The sequence below is a fragment of the Teleopsis dalmanni genome, chromosome 2 (assembly GCF_002237135.1).
Source record: "Teleopsis dalmanni isolate 2A chromosome 2, ASM223713v2, whole genome shotgun sequence".
Classification (NCBI taxonomy): Eukaryota; Metazoa; Arthropoda; class Insecta; order Diptera; family Diopsidae; genus Teleopsis; species Teleopsis dalmanni.
In genome coordinates this window covers 18,662,707-18,685,129 of record NC_051847.1, presented here as the reverse complement: position 1 = coordinate 18,685,129, position 22,423 = coordinate 18,662,707, and the positions used below count along the sequence as shown (strand labels likewise).

Sequence of the window (22,423 nt, the reverse complement as noted above, 5' to 3'; positions counted from 1 at the left end):
TTTTGCACTGCGCAAAAAGTACTTATTATATACATATAATAAGGTACTTATTATATATAGTTTAATTCTCGAAATATTGGAGCTTAAAGTTAATAATTTAATAAATATGCGTTTTGAGATCACAACACCTAGAAAACTGTAATAGCGATCGTTTTTCAAAATAAAATCTCTACATATAATGTTATTAATGCAATAAAATGTAATCTTTTTGTTAGTTTACAATTTAAGTATATTTTTATTTCCTTAGTTTTTTTTTCTAGCAACAATATTAAAACGACAGAACAGTCATTGTATTTACTAAAATTAATTTAAACTTAAAAACATTTTCCTTAAAAACTTATTTTAAGAAATTCAAACATGTGTACACATATATCAATTCTTTATTATTCAAAAATCTTTCATTCTAGGCTATGATTTTTTATACTAAAACAATTTTATATTGTATCTTTAATCTAAAATGTTCAAATCATATGTGCCACTGTTTTTTATCAAAAAAATTCTGCACACTTCTAAATAAACCTTAATTCTAGTTTGTAAAAATAAGTCAAACACTGACTATAATATTATTAAAATAGTACTACAGTAAAAGTTGTCAGTTATTGTAGTTTAATCGTCTCTTAAGCATAAGTATACCGGTCCCGTTCTTTACAATCTCTGTTACAATAACCGCTTTTAAAGAGTTTATCATTGTCAGTAATTACTACATAGTAAAAACATCCTCCCATCAGTTGTATCCAGTTTTTCATCAGAAATGTTTGTTGTCTAAATACTAAGTATTTTAATGTTTGCATTTTTCTTGATTACTGAAATGGAATCACAGCTTTTGCCCTTTATGGTTAATGGCTAAAATATTTGCTTTTTGCATACCTAAAAGTTGGTTTTCGTGTGTTCAAGTTTCACGCTATAGCTTTCAATGATTTCCATCTACCGGGAAAAAAAAACGAAACAACCTTTATAATTTAAATATATACTTTTTCAATATTTACGCCATAATTTCGTGCCTATAGAATATAAATTAATTTTTAAGGTAAATTTTTTCTTGCCGATAATGGCGTGTCTTTTTATAACGAAAGAAACTATTTAAAAGTTAGACCGATTCGAATAAATTAATTTTTTTATATTTCTTACAAAATTTGTTAAGTAGTACATATGTATATAAATTATTAATTAATTTTCTTAATGAACGCAAATTTACGAAGTAAATTTTGAAAGAATGCCAAAACTTATTTACCTTCCCATAATATTTTTCAGTGTATAAAAGGTAAACAATACAAATTTTTACAAAAACAAGAAAATCGTTTACAATTTTAAATGCAATAAAAATCAGCTGTAGTTGTAAACAAATTGTTATTGCTTTGCATAAAAACAGTGTTACAAACCCTACGCTTTGGTTTTTCTTAAAAAGGGAAAATATAATTTAATTTTCTACTTTTAGTTCAAGAAATGTATTCGAACATATTATAAAATATATATATTTACTTATATATAAATATGTATATATTAATATTGTATTTTTTTGTATATATTATTATCATACAAAAGTTAATAACAATTCAAAGGTAGTGGAATGAATTTCCTAAATGTTAGTAGGCAACACTTTGGACTACACGTGCAGCATGTTTTCACTTGTTTTAAACAAATCTACTGCCGCAACGTGCTTATAATTTCGTTGGTTTTTTTAAGTTATTTGCGTATAATTTAAAGTTTTGTAGTCATTATATTATAAAATTAAGTTAAGTATTTCCAAAATAAAATAAAACGTAATGGATTTTAGTGTTAATAAATTGCGTAGCTCTATGCGACTGTTGCAAGAGCTTCTACTCAATGAGAATATATCAGCCGCAGATAATAAAGTGTTGGAAGAATTTCACAATGTGACAGTAAGTAAAACTTATTAATTTGTACACATAATGAGCATATAATATAAAATTATTTCTTGTATTTTAAGACTTACACTGAAAAACATATAGAACGGCTGCTTAGTTTTCTCTGTAAAAAATTTATAGACAACAGATTCACAACATCCATAGCTATTGCTTTTGAAGAGTATTTATTGCTTATCGTTACTTCTGTCATGAATTGTGACGAAGAAGTCAACGCAGATAATTTTGGACAATATCAAAGAAAGTGCATAGCACTAAGTAAAATAATAAGTTTTTCAACCGATGTTAAAAGGTAAATTTAAAAAAATTACTATGAATATACACTATTTCATATATATTTGTGTTACAATTACAACAGATATTCCACAAGCTTTTTCCGTTCGAAACCGGCTCCATTTGCAGTACCAGAACAGCACAAAATGTCAATTCGTAATAAAAAGGGTAGATTTGAAGAAGATTCTAATGGTGCAGTTGATGATTTCGAAATAATTAAATGCTGTTATAACCTGTTAATTGCTGACCCAGTGTTTTATAAAGAGTTATGGAATTGGTCCACATTTGTGGAGGTACTTGTTAGCGACGAGAAAACTAATGAACTAAAACAAGTTTATGCCAATAACATCATTGCATTTTTAACGAATATGTCTCCAACACAACTGTCCAAACTAAATCAAACAATTTCTGCTGAGATTCTACTACAGTTCCACTTAGAAAGTAATCCTGATATACAAATGCGTGAAAAAGCACAGCAAGTCTATATATTAGACACCAAAGATGAGGTAATATCAATAGATTTTTGTTCGGACTATGTTACAAATATAGAAGGTGTACTCCTGCCAATATTTAACAAAGATAATTATAAGTTTTACAAGCAAACGGATGGTTCGTATGATAAAATAGTAAAAGTAGACTCAACCAAAGTAAATCTGCGTAGTATTGGTATGGGCATAGAATCTGGCAAAGCTATTTGCCTTTCTGGACCAGTGGGTTGTGGTAAAACTACGCTCGTAGAATATTTAGCACGCAAGACAGGTCACATATGTCCAAAGCCTGCAGAATTACAAAATGTTGTAAGTGGCAAGGAAAATCTTGTCAATGGAAATATTCATAAGGAACCAGTTATTATTGGAAACAAAAGAAAATCTAATACTGATGAAATAAATAATGATTTTGATATGGATAAAGATAGTGTAAGTCAAACAAATGGATTTCTGCGTATACAGTTAGGAGATCAAACAGACAGTAAAATGCTACTAGGACAGTATCGATGTACGGATGTTCCCGGTGAATTCATTTGGTTACCTGGTGTTTTAACTCAAGTAAATTATTTTTAAAGTATATGTGAAATCGAAATAAATAAATTTTTAAATATAATTTTTTCAGGCCGTTATGAATGGTTTTTGGTTACTTCTAGAAGATCTAGATTCAGCAACGCAGGACACATATATGATTTTAAGCAGTCTACTAGAGAATAAGTTTTTAAGTGTGCCTGGCTTTAGAGACTGCGTTAAAATTGAACCTGGATTTCAACTATTCGTTACTGTGAGGTAAATGTTAATATAAAAAATATTTTATATTCTATAATATAAACTCTACTGTATTTCAAATAGCTTACTTAGTTGTACTCAGGGGAATAGGTTTAGGGAAAGATCCACCCTTGACATTACAGTACACAACACAAAAATTTTATAATCTACAAAAACACTGCTAAATAAAATATTATCTAGTATATTGCTCTCCACTTATGACAATCCAGGCTACACTATTCATGTTAGCTATGTCATCTTAAGGATATATTTAGTTTGTGGCATAAAAATATTTAGTTTTTTTTGCCCTTAAAGCTAGTATCGATACTAAAATACTGTATAAACGACCTGATCTATAATCCGGAGCCATTCGTCTACAGGGATCACCGTGTTCCGATACCATTTACTACAGACGCAGCACCAATGCCCTCTCGGGTTACAGTTTCAATACTTAGACTTAGATCTTCTTATGATCTAATAATATTTGTATATAATGCTATTAGTTTAATATGGGTTTATAGTATGGTTTCAAATTTATAAATTTTGTTAGAAACCCAATTTTAATATTTAGATTTTGTTTTCTAAAAATAAAATTAATAAATTTATTTAATATTAAACTCGTAAATATTTTTCATTACAGAACCAACAAGTCGTCAATAAATTCTGTTCAAAAATCAGTACACTCGCTTTTGGAAAAATATCTCTACACGGTCAACATCTTGCCATTATCCCGAAATGAACTTTGTAAAGTTGTCAGCACAAATTATCCAAAATTATCAACTGTAGCAAATCGCATTGTGGATGTCTTTCTTACATTTTCCAGCGGAAATCACACTTCTGCAGATAATTTACGTCGACAAGAAACTCAGGATAAAGCCGATACTGGACAGAAATTTGTGCAGTTACCATGTGAAGAACTAGATTTTTCAATTATAATGAACTCTGGTCGTTGTGTATCAACGCGAGATCTCATTAAGTTGTGTCAACGATCTAGTCCTATGTTTTCGGTTACAAGCGCAGAATGTGCATACTTCGTATTCCAAAATGCAGTTGATTTATTCTGTTCTTATCTGCCGCAAAGTATCGAAAAGACTAAACTAATTACAAGCATAGGTGCGAAATTAGGTATAATACGATCACGTTGTGAACACTACGCAGATGTATATAAACCCGAAGCCGTAGTTGACAATAACCAAATAAATGTTGGTCGAGCTAAATTAATTGTTAAAGAGCAAGTGAATCCCTTCGACAAGTCTGATGATAATAGTGAAAATTTTACATTAAAAAGACAAAAGCTCACGGAAAATTCTGAAAAAATATTAAATACTCTTTCTATGAAGAAATCCGGAAATACATTTTCATTCACACGTATGGCTTCATGTATACTGGAACGTATTGCCGTGTGTGTCCTACATGCGGAACCAGTGCTTTTGGTTGGTGAAACTGGTGTAGGCAAAACGTCGTCAGTACAGTATTTGGCAGAGCGCACCCAGCATAAGTTAGTAGTTGTAAATATGAACAATCAATCGGATGTATCGGACTTAGTTGGTGGTTTTAAACCTGTTGATTTGATATATATATTAGCACCACTTCGTTTTGAATTCGAGGCTTTATTTCGTAAAACTTTCAATCAAATAAAAAACGAATCTTTTCTCAATAAGTTTTGTATATGCTACAATCAAGGCAACTTTCCAACACTCGTCACAATAATGCATAACATATGTCTAAAGGTTTTTGGTAAAGCTGATCGCAACGAACTAAAACAAAAGGAATTGGATCTGTTGCCGCAATGGGAACAGCTCAAAGTTAAATTGATAAAACTCAAATCACAACTTGCAAAATCCATTAACATATCCTTTGCCTTCATACCTGGCTCTTTAGTTAACTGCATCAAAAATGGTGATTGGGTTTTATTGGATGAAATTAATTTAGCGTCTGCAGAGACTTTAGAATGCCTCTCAACAATTTTGGAACCTGATGGATCGGTAATATTACTAGAGAAAGGTGATTTTATGCCAGTTAAACGACATCCTGATTTTCGTATATTTGCTTGTATGAATCCAAATACAGATATTGGCAAAAAAGATCTTTCAGTTGGCATACGAAATCGTTTCACTGAATTTTTCGTAGATGAACTCACAACTGATAGTGATCTAACACTTTTAATTAGCGATTATTTGGGTAATACTGGAATACAACGTAAGTCAGTGACAAGTATTGTTAAACTTTATAAAAAACTGAAGGTGCTATCAAGATTAGAGTTAAATGATGGTTTAGGAAATAGACCAGTTTTTTCACTACGTACTCTATGTCGGTCTCTACGAATTTGTGCTAAAAATTTATGTGGCTCTATTGAACGCAATCTATACGAAAGCTTTTGCATGAGTTTCCTTACACAACTAGATCCTGTATCACACAACATTGTTATAAATTTAATTAAAGAAGCGTTACTTAGTAATCCAAAAGTTGTCTTAAATAAAGCTATACCAAGCCCAGGCGAAGACTATTTAAATTTTGAAGGTTATTGGATTCAACAAGGACCAAATGAGTTACAAGAATGTGAAGGCTACATTCTCACTGATAGCGTTAAAGAGAACTTAAAGGATCTATCGCGCATTATATCCATAGGCAAGTTGCCTATATTGTTGCAGGGACCTACCAGTGCAGGAAAAACAAGTCTGATACAGTATGTAGCAAAAAAAAGTGGTAACCATTGCTTACGAATCAATAATCATGAACACACTGACTTGCAAGAGTATATTGGCACCTACACTGCAGATGTGAGTGGAAAGCTTAGCTTCCAGGAGGGTGTGTTGGTACAAGCAATGCGAAATGGATATTGGATAATACTTGATGAATTGAATTTAGCTTCAAGTGATATTTTAGAAGCACTTAATCGTGTACTAGACGACAATCGTGAGCTGTTTATACCAGAAACACAAAAAGTAGTGAAGGCTCATCCTAATTTTATGCTATTTGCTACACAAAATCCGCCGGGATTATATGGTGGCCGCAAAACACTATCGCGAGCATTTAAAAACAGATTTATTGAATTGCACTTTTCTGATATACCTAGAAAGGAATTGGAAATAATTTTAGAGAAACGTTGTCTTATACCAACATCCTATGCCAAAAAAATGGTTTCATGCATGACTGATCTGCAGAAGCACCGTAAGAGTACAAGTAAAAATGTGTTTACACTACGTGATCTTTTCCGTTGGGGAAATCGTTATACATTTGCTGATAAAAACTTATTAAACGACTCGAAGTACGATTGGAATCAACACCTTATTGAGGAAGGGTATTTAGTACTCTCGGCTAAAGTCCGTACGGAAATTGAAATAGAAATTATTGAAGAAACTTTATACAAAAACTTTAAAAAACGCATTGGCATAGCACGTCTCTTTGATATAAATGCCGAAGAAAATTCTCCAGTTACTAAGGGCATCATTGATGATATAAGAACACTTAAGAGGCGAAGTGATATCGTTTGGACAAGAAATATGACGCGTATGGCAGTGCTTACAGCTAAGGCTTTGCAATTCGATGAACCAGTCCTATTAGTTGGCCCAACTGGTTGTGGTAAGACAACAGTTTGTCAAATTCTTGCTGACATACGTGGTGTGCAATTGCGTATATTAAATTGTCATATGCATACTGAAGGTGCTGACTTCTTAGGCGGCTTGCGTCCTTGTCGGGAAAATAGCAATGAAAATAACAAAGATAATACTCAAGGTAAAAAATTGTTTGAGTGGGCGGATGGACCTCTTATTTATGCTATGCAGGAAGGTTCATATTTCATGGCGGATGAAATTTCTTTAGCCGAAGATTCTGTACTTGAAAGATTAAATTGTATTTTAGAGCCGGAGCGTACTGTGCTACTAGCTGAAAAAGGTGGCGTGACTGGAGAGGTTGAAGATCTCAGCAAAGATTTTATTATTCAAGCGAAAAAAGGTTTTCAATTTCTGGGTACTATGAATCCTGGTGGTGATTTCGGAAAAAAAGAACTTTCGCCAGCATTACGGAATCGTTTCACAGAAATCTGGTGTCAGCCATCTGACACAAAAGAGGACCTAATACAAATTGCAGGAAACTGTATGCTTGAACATTATAAGCTAAATATATCGAAAGATGAAACTATGTTGATAGCAAAATACTTGATTGAAGTCGTATTTCACATGCGAAATGTGGTAGAAAAATTTAAATTTTCCATACGAGATATATTAGCATGGGCCAACTATATAGTGAGTAACTCGGAATTAAGTTTTGCTGAAAAGGCTATATTTGGTTTAGAAACAGTCTTTCTTGATGCACTGGAAATGCTGCCACATGAGTCACTACAAAAAGTTGAAATGCTGAAAAATAATATTAAAAATGTGGCTGTTAAGGAAGCAGAAAAAATATTAAATGAAAATTTCACATTATTGGAATTGGAATCGAAAAGAGGAACGAAAGTTATACAAGACAATGGAAAATTTGGTATTAAACCATTTTTTATTGACACAAATACAACTGCTTCTCTTTTGGCGACTAATAACTTCTTATTTGAAGCTCCAACAACAAAGAGTAATTTGTTCCGTTTACTATCTGCGTTGTCACTGAAGAAACCTGTACTACTTGAAGGCCCTCCTGGTGTGGGAAAAACATCAATAGTTGAAAGTATTACGCAAGCCATTGGTTTTAATATTGTACGGATTAATCTTTGCGAACACACTGACTTAGCAGATCTTTTTGGCACAGATTTACCAGCAGAAGACAATATATTGGGAGCTGAAATAGATGAAAAAGACTCTGTAAACACAATCGATCCTAAGCTCGGTGCATTTGTTTGGCGTGATGGTCCGCTTTTAGCTGCTCTTAAAGCTCAGAATACATGGATATTGTTGGATGAATTAAATTTAGCACCTCAGTCTGTTTTGGAAGGCTTAAATGCAATTCTAGATCATCGTGGTGAAGTGTATATACCAGAACTAAATAAAACATTTTTATTAAGTAATGATACAAGAATTTTCGCTTGTCAAAATCCATTGAAGCAAGGGGGTGGACGGAAGGGTCTGCCGCAATCATTCTTAAATCGTTTTAACAAAGTGTACTTGCGAAAACTTAGTACAGAAGATTTATTATACGTGGTTAATGGAAAATTTCATCAATACTTTGAACAATTGCGTACAGGTTTTGCTGAACTACTTCAGAGCGCTGAAATATACAAAGCAAACTTGTTTGATTTATATAAAGCTTCCAATGGTGTTGGAGTAGATACTGCAGAAGGTGCACGTATAAGTGCTGCAGATGTGACGTTTGATCTGGCTGCGAGACTAGTTAAATTTTCCGAAACTTTAGATAAAGGTATTGCTGCTATGGAATTTGGTTACCGTGGAGGACCGTATGAAATCAATTTACGTGATATTTTACGTTGGTGTGACTTGTTAGTTAATCCTCAAACTGGATTTACATTTAAACTAGGGTCAAATACATCAAATTCCGATTTGTTCCAAAGGAACTTTGAATTATTTTTACTCATCTTATATGAACGCATGAAACTTGTTTATTATCAACGAATGCGATGTGACCAAGACAAGGCATTTATACGAAACGCATTTGGTAAAGTATTTAATTGTGATGCAGATAGATTAAATGCACTTTCTGAAGATGTGGCGCTATATTGGACCGAGGATAAACTTTACTTAAACGATATAGTGCTCGATCGTGAATATTTAGATGAATCTATGCTTATAATGCAGCAAAAACATTCGTGTCCATTGTTACTTGTATCACAACGAGAAATATTAAAAAATCTGATTGAATGTGTGCACATGGAGAAGCCAGTATTGCTTTCCGCACCTACAGATACTGGAAAAACGAAGTTAATTGATGCACTTTGTATAATCTCAAATCAAGTTTGTAATACAGATCAAATCGATGATTCAGTAACAGGCAGCTTCCAACAGGTAAGAGAGGAATACTTATACAATATTTTAATAAAAATATAAAGCTTTAATGTTATATATATAATAGGTTGACCTAAACCGACATTTAGAAGTTATATCACAAAATGTTGAAAATCTATTACTTAGATATATACAAGACTCCATATTTGAGAAAGTCTCCGGGAAAGTGATAACAAAATTACTAAACTCATGGAGTAATTACAGCAGGCTTGCAAATCATAAGCCAGGTAAGTAGTTTGAAGATTGACTTTATTTTTCATATGTGTGTATAAGTAAAATCATCGCATTTTCTTATAAACATTTTGTATATATGTATAAGCTTAAAGCGAGGGTCTAAGTTAAATAGAAAGCAATTAAACGTTGACCACATAAAAGTGACGTTGATAACTAACATAAATAAAATTCTAATAAATGTAATAAAGAGAGAAAGAATAATATCAAAATACGCAATAAATAATGTCTATGTAAAAAAAATAATACTGAAATTCAACAATTAATTAATTCCATTATCCTTTAGCGGGTTTATAATTTTGTTCTAATATATTATAATATATATATTTGTTAACTTTCACTTTAAATTAACAAAACTCCAAGTTAAAACAAAGTCAACTATGGCTTTGGCTTAGTTGACCAATTGACACTGGCTCTAAGCTTCAAAGTTCATCTATTGGTACTTATAATCTTAAATATTATTTAAAAATAATTAAATATAAGAATACATATACATATAGTATATAAGAATATTATATATAAGAAGGAATATTCGAAACTGCGCTATGCTCAGCTAAAAATTTAATTGATTAAAAACAAAATTTTGTTAGTACACTACTATTCCAAAACTTTTATATAAAGAAAATAGTTGCTTTAATATAATTTAAATTTAATGCTTTATTAAGAAATTTAATAATATATGTTGTTTTTTAGAACTCGGTAATTTTACAGACACCTCTAAAGAATTAAATGCATTCCGGCAACGTGTTCAATTGCTGAGTTTGGTAATTGAGGAGCTGGAACAAGCTACAATATTAACAACTACTGTCGGGTTTAATAAAGCGAAGCTCCAGCAACAACAAAATCTTCTTGTGGTGCTCACAAATTATATACGCTATGCTGACACATTAAACACTGGCGGTTCTTTTGAATGGATTGATTCCAAAATTGTGAAGTCACTTAAAATCGGTCAATATATATTGCTTGAACATGTAAATCTTTGCTCTTCAGCCATATTGGATCGTCTAAATCCGGTTTTTGAACCCAATGGTAAACTGTTAATATCAGAAAAAGGTATTTCAGCGGATGATAGCGCTGAAATTGTAAAGAAATCAGATAATTTCAGAGCATTTCTAACCACTGATCCCAAAAATGGTGAATTATCACGTGCTATGCGAAATCGCTGTATAGAATTATCATTACCTAAAGACTATTACACCACAGATGATATGCGTATGATTGTATACACACAGGGCGTGCGAGCTATTAATGACATTGAAAGTATTCTAAATATACATAAACGTATTGTGCATTTAACAGAAATTAATAATTACAACATATCACATTTAACGCAATTTGCATTCTTAGTAGCTTCCTATAAAAGAATTGGTTATGATACACAACGCGCCATCTATGTTAGTGGCATGGAAGTTTATGTATATTCCGCTAACACGGATTTATTGGGTCATGGTTTAACATATTATCAGAATAAACTAAGAGAAATTGTGCTCGAATCCACAAAATTCGCTGAAGAACAGATTATAGAAAGAAAGGAAGATCATTTGGCAAATGTCATTTTATACTGCAGTCAACTTGATGAGATAACTATGATAAAACTACAAACTGAAGCTTTAAAAATTTTGTTAGATATGAATGAAAGAAAAGATAATAATCTAAGTTTGTTATTTAAAGAATTTAAAGAAATTGACTTTACATGTCTTGACAATAAACAACTTGTACAATTTTTTATATATATTTTATATGAAACAAGCACAATAAAAGACGTAAAATTACGTTTTCTGTATTTAAAAAATGTCCTCTCTGAACATAAAGAATTGCAACATCTGTCAGAAGTACTTCATAATACTATAGATCTATATAAAACTAATGTAACTGTTAAATTACATAATTTGCCATGGAATATGACATTATTTCCACGCATACGTGATTATACTTCACAAATTGAAGAATCCGGTACTACCAATGTGTACAGCTTTAATTTAAGTTCATTGCTTATTTTAGAGTTACTACTTGATAGTGTACCAAATGAGGAATTCGCCCATTTGTATGAAGCGAATGCTTTTACCTACTCAAAAGCAATAGCAACTGAAATATTTCCGGATAAGTTCAACAACAAACTCCTTTTACATCTATCGACTTTTCTAACAAACCTCACGAATACTCTTAAGTCTGTTGTAAATAAAACAAATATTGATATCAAGACCTTCGTAATGCTACAAAGAGCGGTGCTCTATTACAATCGCTTGCTGTTTACTGCGAAGCAAAATCTTTTCATTAATAAACAATTAAATAAAGATTTAATTGATAAACTTGTTCTACACTTTAAATGGTTAAACAAACATCTATTGAGTCACTTTGAAGAGCTTCATACAGGCACCGGTCAACAACAACATGCTACCTACGAAACTAGCTTACAAGGCATTACTGATTATATAGACAATGTTAAGCATTCGTTAGTACTGACACGCAAATTATATACGAAAGAAATGACACAATTTCAACCTCTTTTCGATTTGGAACAGGTAAGCAATTATATTTCAAGATGTATACATATACTTAACTATTTTTCCTTTATAGGTACAATTCAATGCGATTACAGATAAATGTGATAAATTACTTAGTGTTATCCCATCCTATGGATCACTGAGTGCTGCTATTATATTAAAGAAGTTCAATGCGCAAAAATCCAGCAATGCACGCCAACTACATGCTTTATTACACCAGTATCAGCACAACAAGTTCGACTATAATTTTAAAGAAATCCTTACTAATCATACTTATGGTAATGAACTGCCAGAAGAGCTTAAGTCATCATTGCAAGAGTTTAATATCGAAATAAATAATGCTAATCCTCAGACTGTATCAACAGATTTTAGTGACATTAATACGAAACTAAGATCTTTGGAAGAGTTTATTAGTACAGAAGAATCAACAGTCGATGAAAGCATAAAAGAAATGGAGCTATCAGTAATATGCTTAAAAGAATATTATTTGTTGAAAGCATTGCTGAGTGATTTGAATAATAGCTCAATCGGGGATAGGTATAAAATTAATGAGCTTTACTATGAACAATTACACAGTCTCAGTAATGTTACACGACAATTTTTAAAATTAAATCAAACCGAAAAATATAAGAGTTTCCACAAAATCTGGTACCACTTAGAAAAATATATCAACAATATATCAAATAGTGATGAATTCGAGCGTTTATTAAAATATCTGAATAGTGGTTACAAAAGTATTAGCACATTTAAGCGATTAGTGTCAAGTGCTGTCAACGATATTCAATTAAATAGTTTAGCTACTCGCTTCAGTGTAGTGCAAACTCTTAGCAGCGGTGCTGAAGCTGAAAGTCTTTACAGTTATGAAGGACCATATTTATTGAATATATTAATTCATACCGTCTTTCAAAATGATGGCAGTTTGAAACCTGTGCCTTTGCAAGACCTAGAATTGTGGAAACACACTCTCTCCGATATAAATCAACTCATATGGCAAAATTCTCATACCATGTCCACATCAAGCGCATTATTAATTAACAATTACGCTTCCACAACTAAGATGGCTACTAAACTATTGAATGAAATGACATATATTGAAAAGCTATGCGCAAGTAAGGAAACTGAAAGCGCTACTGATTATAATATTGGCTATAAAAAATTAAAACAAATGCTAACAGATGCACAGGTCAATATGGTCACATCTGCTGACGTTGATTTTAAACATATATCCATAAAATATTGTAACATACAATACCAAACATCATATGTAAATGCATTAATTGGTGCAATAGAACTTTGTCTGCTGACATATGCTCCACTCATTGATCCAGTAGAAAAGAATCGCTTAAAACACTTATACATAGTAGAAGATATCAATTCTCTGACCACAATGAGTACAGTATATGACTTTATGAGGATTATAATGCATTACAAACACTTCGGTGCAGATATTTATGCGGAATTAGAAGCACACTTAGGTGTCCTTAAAGACAAAGAGCAAAAGTTTATACAAAAAGTAGCATTGCGTCCCGCAAAATGTCTGTACAGCGCTTTAATTCAGGATATCAAGCATTTCTTGAGCACAAATTGTGAGCCGAAATCATTATGTGCACTCATTGAAAATGCTTCGCATAGTTGGCACAACTTAACCAGTGACGTGCATACAACAAAGTCAACAGAAGCAATACAAACTTGCACGGAATCATTGAACAAAATTAAACTGTGGATAGCAAACTCACAGCATTTTATCAATCATATACTGAAACCATATGCCGATTACTATCAAGACTTTTTGCAACCAATAAAGTGTGCTGTGGAACAACTACGCTTTGGTTTTGAAGGCTTGAGAGTTGTACTGACCCAGGTTAATAGTGCTTTTATGACGAAAGATATGACACATGAAGTTACAAATATTAATAAAGAAGGCAAATTACACAAAGTTTTGACAAACATAGTAACGTTTCCAGCAGTGGAAACTTTGAACATATTTAATGTGCATTCCTCTCGAGATATATTCGCAAATCGTGCTGCTATCTTCAGCATATTAGAAAAACTTCCCAACAGTGAATTAGTCTATTTTCAATTGTTGAAAGCAAAACTCTCTGAACTGCGTAACATAATAACCATTTCGGAAAATATAAATGAAGCGAACTTTACGGAATTGGACTTTGCTTTTAATATTTGCAATCAAATCTGGCAAAGCGAGGAGGAACGAAGACGTAAGCAGAAAATTGAAGAAGAAAGCATTTATGTTACTAAAACTAAATGTGCAACGGAAGATGAAGAATTGTTGGAACTTAAGGAAATTGAAGAATATTTCCCCACGAATGTGGAGGAAGATTTCGGAGAATTTATGTTAGAAGACACATTAGAAAAAGTCATCAAATTGGAAAAGAAGCAAGACTTAAAAACAAAATCACTCCAAATCATTCGAGAGGACGACTATGCATTTTTAGGAAAATATTTTATAAGCGTTATGACATATTATACTCGCATTCATTATCATAAACCAAATTTAAAGGAACTAAATAAAATTAATTTGGAAATCCTTACACCCTTTAAGCAAAGACTGAACGTTTTCGTAAGCCTATTTACACAGTACAAGAATTGTCTTAACGATGTCCTGGATGATAATGCTTACAATAGTTTTGCGTTCTTAATTGGCTTACAACAAAAAATGCTACGTAGCTCAAGCTTAAACGATGAAAAAAGTACTAGAACATACAATTTTTACAAGGATTCCAATTTGTCAGAAATATTAACATGTACTGATGTCTTGAGTCGTATAGAGGTACGTGTAATTGAGCAACTGGAACTTTATCCTGAACATGCTAGTTTGATTGACATAAAGTGTGTAATTGAACGCATACGTTTGCTGCCTTCGACATCACCTGTGGCGCGCTTCAACACTGGTTTTCAGTTATTACGTCAGAAGGTCTCTCAATGGAATGAGGTGGCGCATAAAAACAATAATTTACGAGATGAAGAAATCGAAGTGGCAGAGTTTGTGCAAAAGTGGATGAAATTGGAATTACAATTTTGGCGGAATTGTCTTGACCAAACCTATGAGAAGATTGAGTCACAAGCTTATAAATATTGGTTCTTCATTTATAATTTAATTCAAGAATTCATTCTGGATCATGAAGTAGATAGTACCTTCACTCAAATGAAGTATGCAGAAAAACGTTTTGCGGAAGGTGAAATACTTGATCAGGTTGATATCGCTCAAAAATCGAAAGTGACTGCAAGTGAAATCATTCAAATATTGCGTCAATTTGTGGAAGTTTCCTGTTATGGTGACTTTCACATTAGAATGCAGCTATTGCAAGCATTCGAATTATATCTACACAATATAGACAAAAACTCTGTTGTCCTTTTGACAGAACAGAAAAGACTTGAACTTATTTCTGGTTTGCACAATTTGCAATTATATTTTTCACAATTTGCCACCGAAATTGAAGAATCCGCAACAACAATGCGCGCTCCTATTGAGAAGAAATTGAAAGAACTGGTCAAAATTGAAAGCTACAATAAGGACTTATCTTACTTCAGCATGCGTAGCAATGTAGCACGTGTTCATCGTAATTTAAATAAGTTCCTTAAGGAATATCAAAGCGGATTACAACAAAAAATTACACCTGTATTTCAGCCCAAAGATGCTACCGTCAAGGACTATAATTTTGAAAATGAAAAAGGCAAGGATCTACGTTACGATAGCAGAATGAAGTATTATCTACAAGTGCCGAAATTATTTGTGGCAGCTGAGAAGTTGGGTGAAAAATATGCTTCTCAGTCAATCTCTGCGGAAGGAGAGAAGACGCTGCTAAATAAAGTAGTAAAGCATTTTTCAACTGCTAGAAATGTGGTTAAAGAAACCGTAACAAATGCTGTATATTCAAAACTGATTGTGGCACTAGACATACAACTATGCAAGCAACTGGAGAACTGTGAGCACTTGCGCAGCCTGACCGTTGATCGCTCGAAAGAGAGACCAAAACAAATTTTGGAAGCAAAACAAATCTTACAACAGAAACGTAAAGGTCTAACAGATTTATTCAAAACTCTACAACAGTTGGGTATAAGCTATAAAAGCGGTCTGATGGAATTATCCTTCCGTACCGAATTTGAAGACTATACTTTGCCACCATTCTGCATTAAAACCATGCTTAACGCATTCAAAGAACGACGCTTACCCACGTGTATCTTACATTTAAATGAAAATTTGGATAAATATTTTGCGAAATGTGTGTTTAAATTAAGGCTTTTACAAAACATCATGCTTACTCCCCTCTCTGAATTAGGGCTACCAAACATTGAACGCATGAAAGGTAATGCTGTCGGTTTGTTTTTGTTGGCGCAAGAGCAACGCCAGTTATTAGCTAAAACGACTAAAAACATTTATGATTTACACGCGATGTTACAGCAAATTAAGAACATTGCTGAAATCATTTCGCCCAACGAAGTAAATAATGAAAATCTTGACTTTACTCTATACGATAACACATACCAAGCCCTTAAGGATGCCGTTAGTCGTGTACTATATGTGTATGAGCAGTTTAAGCTTCTTCTTAACTGTGCGCCAAGTGATAATTCGGATGTCCATAACGTGATCACAAACGATCAAGTCAGTTTATTGCAAAGTTCCCCACACTTGTCGAAAGTAAATACGGTCATCGATATGGTTATGCAGATTGCGAAGAACACCCTACGAGATATGAATAAAATGGATGGAAACTTCTTAAGTTTTGTTAAACTAAAAGAATATCAAAGTGCACATACTGAACTGATCGAACTAACAAAGCAAATAATAGATATATTAAAATCAATACAAAGCGGAGAGTACCTTCCAATGGCCAAACCTCTCATCGAACTACTTGAAGCGGTTGCAGTTATTCCACAAAATACACAAAATGTGGAATCACTGGCATCATTTGAAAATATTAACAATGAATTAGAAAACATATTACATGTTATGTTACTTGCATTGCAGAAACTCTATAAAAAACATCCCAAGCCTAATTTGGACAAATCAACAGACACGAATAAAACTGATGACTCAGATAATTTAGAAGACGAAGCAGAATTACAAGAACAGCATTTAAAGAAGAAATTGCACGGCGAACTGATAGAAGATTGGGAAATTCTTAATATGTCCACTGTAATTGAGAAACTTTCCAATATACTTACTGCATTAAAACATGCGGAACCAACACAACAAAAAAAGATTTATCTGAATAAGGTAGTCACTATTCTACCCATTCTGGAGCAACACAATCTACTAGCTGAATTTTATCTCTGCCAACAACTTGGAGCTCACAAGATAACTGCAAAAATGCTATCAGTTATGTTAACAGTATTTATTGAGATTAGTACTAAAGGGTTCTGTGTGCCAGCTGATTTAATGCAAGATGAGGAGGGTGAGTCGAAAAAAGATCAAAAAGAAGGTGAAGGTTTTGGCTTAGAGGATGGTACAGGTGAGAAAGATGCTTCAGATAAAATAGAATCAGAAGATCAGCTTGAAGATGCGAAACGACCTGAAGATCGCAAAGATGACGACGATAAACAGCAGGAGGATTGCAAAGAAGAGAAAGGCATAGAAATGAGTGATGATTTCGATGGTAAAATGCAAGACATCGAAAAGCCAGAAAATGAGGAAGATGACAGTGGAGAGTCGGAAGAAGAAGAAGATTTAAATAAAGAAATGGGTGAAACCGAAGACGGTGCTGATAAGTTAGATGATCAAATTTGGGGAGATGATGAAGACCAAGAAAAAGATGAAGATGAAAATGAAATGAATGAAGAGGATGATGGTAAAGGAACAAAAGATGAAAAAGATTCACATAACGATTTAGATACCAAAAATGATGCGGCCAAAGAGGACGGAAAAGATGAACATGATAAAGATGGGCTTGATGCCACAAGTGAGCCAAAAGGTGATGATAAGCGTAAGCAACAAGAGAAAGATATAGATGATATGAAAGATCCAGAAGTTGATGAAGATCAAATAAATCCATATCATAATGAATTAGAAGAGCCACCTGAAGCAGAAGAAATGGATTTGGGTGAAATGAATAATGTCGATGAAGAACACGATGGAGATGAACAGAATGAAGGTGAAAATCCATTTGATATTGATAAAATGAAAGAAAATATGGAACTACCAGAAGAAACTGAAAATGAAAATGAAAATACTGACGATATTGAAGAAGAGAACGAAGAGGCAAAAGAGGCAAATAATAGTAGTGACTCTGAAGATGATGATGGTGTTGGTGAAACAGAAAAACATGATGAAAATAATGTAAATGAAGATGAAAAACAAGAAGAGCAATCTAATGAGAAAGATACCGAGCCTGATTCTCAAACACGTGGAGATGTAGAAAATGAGAAAATTGAAGAGGAAGAAGTAGAGAAAGAAACTGAAAATGCTGAAAAACCTGAAGAACATGAGCAATCTAAAGATAAGTCTAGTAAAGAAGATAACGTGCAATCTATACCCGAAACAGAAAATAAAGGTTCTGCTGATCAAGTATTAAATGAAAACGAAGAAGATGTTAAGCAGGAACAAAAATTAGACGAACAAGAAACTGGTGAAGAAAAAGATGGTGTTGGACAAGCAGAAAATGATGTAAGTTTTATAAAGTAGTTATGCTAAGTAAAAGTGCATATTTTGAATTATATTTACAGGAAAATGATGGCGGTCATCAAGGTATTGCTGAAACAAAAGAAATGATTTCTAAGGACGAAAGAAAAAATGAGCGAAATACCAAAGAGAAACGCAAGCAAGGCAAAACAAATGAAGAACGATCATTAGGTAATTTTAAAAAGATCCTTAAAAGATCCTCAAATAAATCTTTGCATTAAGGATTTATTTATTTAGAATGCTGTGTATTTCATTTGGAATATCAGAATTATTGTTTGTTTTAAATTATAGGAGAAGCTGAGCAAAACAAACTTAAGCAGTTGAAAACTATTGATAAACTAAAGGAACAAAAAGAAACTGAGAGTGAGATTAACACGCCAGAAGATGAAGACGTTGCCGCTGAAGAGTATCAACATGTAAAGGAACCGAAAAAAAGTGATAAAACTACTTTAGATAATGCTACTGAGGAACAATCAAAAAATCTGCAGCATCAACAAGATAAAGAAGATGAAAATGAACCAGAGTGTGAAAATAATGATGAACTTATGGAAGAAGATGAAAATGAAAATTTAAACAATGAAGAGGACATACACGATATGGAAGCCGAAAAGTTTGATCATAAATCAGAAAAGCCCTCAAAAACAGAGAAGGTTAAGGAAAGAATTGAAACGGATGAACAAATGGAAATTGAAGGTGAAGTTGTAGAGACAATGAATGTGCCACGTGGTACTGATACTACAGCCCATTGCATGTAAGTTTTTAAATATTGTTAAAACTCGTGTTTATAATAAATTTTATTAATAATTATATTTCTTAATTGTAGTAGCGAAATACTTTTAGACAACTCTGCGCAGGCGCAAGAGTTAACTCCAGCAGAGACATTGGAATTTAGAAAAATGTATCAACAACAAATAGTAGGCAATCAGTCGGTAAGTAACTGAAAAATTAATATAAGTTTTTATGTACACAATTTCTATTCAATTTTTTTTTATGTTACGCTTCTATAGGCAATACCACAACATGAAGATTACGAAACATGGCAAACAATATCAAATCGAATGTCACAAAATGCCAGAGATTTATGTGAGCAACTACGTCTTATTTTAGAACCAACCAAATGCACACGACTCAAGGGCGATTATCGTACCGGACGACGAATTAATATGAAAAAAATTATTCCGTACATTGCTTCACAATTTCGTAAAGACAAAATCTGGCTAAGACGCACTAAACCAGCGCAACGTGATTACAAAATTACTATTGCTATTGATGACTCAAAATCAATGCATCACAACAACTCTAAAACATTAACACTCGAAGCTATTTCCTTGGTTTCTCAAGCGTTGACATTACTAGAAAGCGGTCGTCTTAGTATTGTCTCCTTTGGTGAAACACCACAAATTATATTGAATCACACTGAACAGTTCGATGGTCCCAAACTTGTGAATTCTCTGTGCTTTGCACAGAATGAAACAAAAATCGCAGATTTGCTTGATTTCATAAGAACAATAAATACTGAAGAAAGTAACGTAGGGTCAGATAATGGTCTATTTGAAAATCTATTATTAATACTTAGTGATGGTCATAATATATTCAGAGAAGGCAAGATAAAGGTAAATCCATATCAAAGTAAATTTATATATATATTAAAATATTTTATTAATTTCCCATCATAGGTTAAAAATGCAGTAAAACTGGCGCGATTACAAAGGATTTTTTTAGTCTACATAATAATAGATAATCCTGAAAACAAGGTAAGATCGGAGAAATTTTTTATATTTCATTTTATAAAATTAAATAAAATATTATTCTACCAGCATTCTATATTGGATGTCCAAGCTATGGAAATGCTGCCGGATAAAAGTGTCAATATTAAATCGTATATGGACGATTTTCCTTTTCCATATTACGTTATAGTGCGAGATTTAAATCAGCTTCCAACCGTGCTAAGTGAGGCTATGAGACAGTGGTTTGAATTAGTAAATAGTGAACAATAATTTTTTAGTTATAAACTTTAATTTTTTTATTTGTAAATATGAAATCTTTATAAGATATTTTAATCATATTAAAATCGATTACTTTAATGTACATTTAAGTATAGCAATATATTTTCGAATATAAGTATTATATAAAATTTTTAAAATTATTTAATAAAATCAATTACTTTTGGTTTTTCGACAAAACAAAAATAAGTCTAAATTTTTAGATGACGTACTTGGGATACTTAAAGATTTACAACAAATCTCATAAACAATTGTTGCGATGATATTAATTTATATACTTTTAGATATCACAATAAAAGATTCAATAATTTGTTTAAAAACATTTAATAAAATTAGTTTGCATTGGAAAAAAACAAATTTTACACTTTAAATATGTTAACTAATTAGTTCGATGATCAATAAACCTCGGCATATTTCCTTCAAAGAGAAATTTATTCTCTCTATATAGTTTGCTATAGGACGAGCTTATTTAGAACCCTGAAGGTTAAGTAATAAAAACTATAAAATTGGTATAAGATCAATGTATCACAAGCAATTCAGGTCAGGGTAAACTCATGTGCTAAACACTTACGTTTCACGTATAAAAATGTCAATTGTCAATATGACATACCAATATAAAAAATGCATATAACAATACGTGCCCTATGGATTTATGACTCCGTCCTATTGAAGAAGCCAGATTTCTTCACTTGACATTGTCTTATTTCAATAAACACCCAGCCAGATCCTCATTCCTCCTCCATCCGAACCTATGTAATAGTTTCATATTTTGTGCTCTATTAATTCCCGAGGGTTGCAACGACTTGAGACAAAAGATTTATATAAAATTATGGAAACTATTAAGGGAATTAGAAAGCGTATTGTGTATTAGTCAATGGGAAGAACTTGTATGTGTAAGAATCATGCATCAATACCAAACACGATCATATCTTATATAGCTTTATTATTATGTTGAGGCAAGTTGAGTCAGTGCACCTGAGCACTTTTACTCTCTATTAACTGCAAGGTTTCTTCAAAACCCCTCTTTGCGCCTTGACTGGATTATTGTTTATCACTTCATCAGACTAAGCAATAATTGACCTCAGATCTGCATACCTCCCCGAGGAGCCTGTAACCAATCTGAGATTTGATAACACGGTGTTAGTAAGTCTGTCAGATTTCGCAAATAATTTCAGGGCTCTATCCTTTATGTATTTTTTGATGGGATCAATCTTGAGGTCCCTAAGGATGTCATTCGTCCTAATGTACCAAGGAACTTTAAATATTAATTTTAAATATATATATGTGCCTTGCGTGTTAAAAAACGATATTAGGTTTCTATTAATCATACACACAAGTAGTTAATGAGAAATCTTTATGCTCCACTAAGTGTCCAGAAAACTAAGTACCTCCTAAAAAATTCTTTGAACAAGAATATTTATGTAAATAAGACTTAAGCTAGTCATGTAAGAACACAGCCATATGTTTTTAGGTAAAAGAAAAGTAGGTATTAAGTTAAAGAACAAAGTTGATTTTGAAAGTCGAAATATCCTACTAGTGCTTTAAAGTGTTCAAGATTGCGATATATACTCGAATTCGAAAATTTGGATCAAACACTTCCAATGTACAAAAATTTGTGATCTATTCGAATATGTTTAAGCTACTCAAAGATGTTGGACCTACCCGAAGATGTTCGACCCACTCCAAAAAAA

At 32.5% G+C, this 22,423-nt stretch overlaps 1 protein-coding gene across 1 annotated transcript; it reads left to right on the top strand.

Moving 5' to 3' along the window:
* Window positions 1–1,595: 1,595 nt before the first annotated feature.
* On the top strand, window positions 1,596–20,807 carry LOC119680635 (midasin). Its single transcript, XM_038093558.1, has 14 exons — window positions 1,596–1,880; window positions 1,949–2,175; window positions 2,242–3,202; window positions 3,267–3,430; window positions 4,050–9,357; window positions 9,425–9,584; window positions 10,282–12,110; window positions 12,166–18,714; window positions 18,774–18,900; window positions 19,021–19,480; window positions 19,553–19,658; window positions 19,737–20,342; window positions 20,406–20,483; window positions 20,547–20,807. Exons 1-14 carry the CDS (start codon window positions 1,764–1,766, stop codon window positions 20,724–20,726), a joined length of 16,872 nt encoding a protein of 5,623 aa, XP_037949486.1. The 5' UTR covers window positions 1,596–1,763; the 3' UTR covers window positions 20,727–20,807.
* Window positions 20,808–22,423: the final 1,616 nt, after the last annotated feature.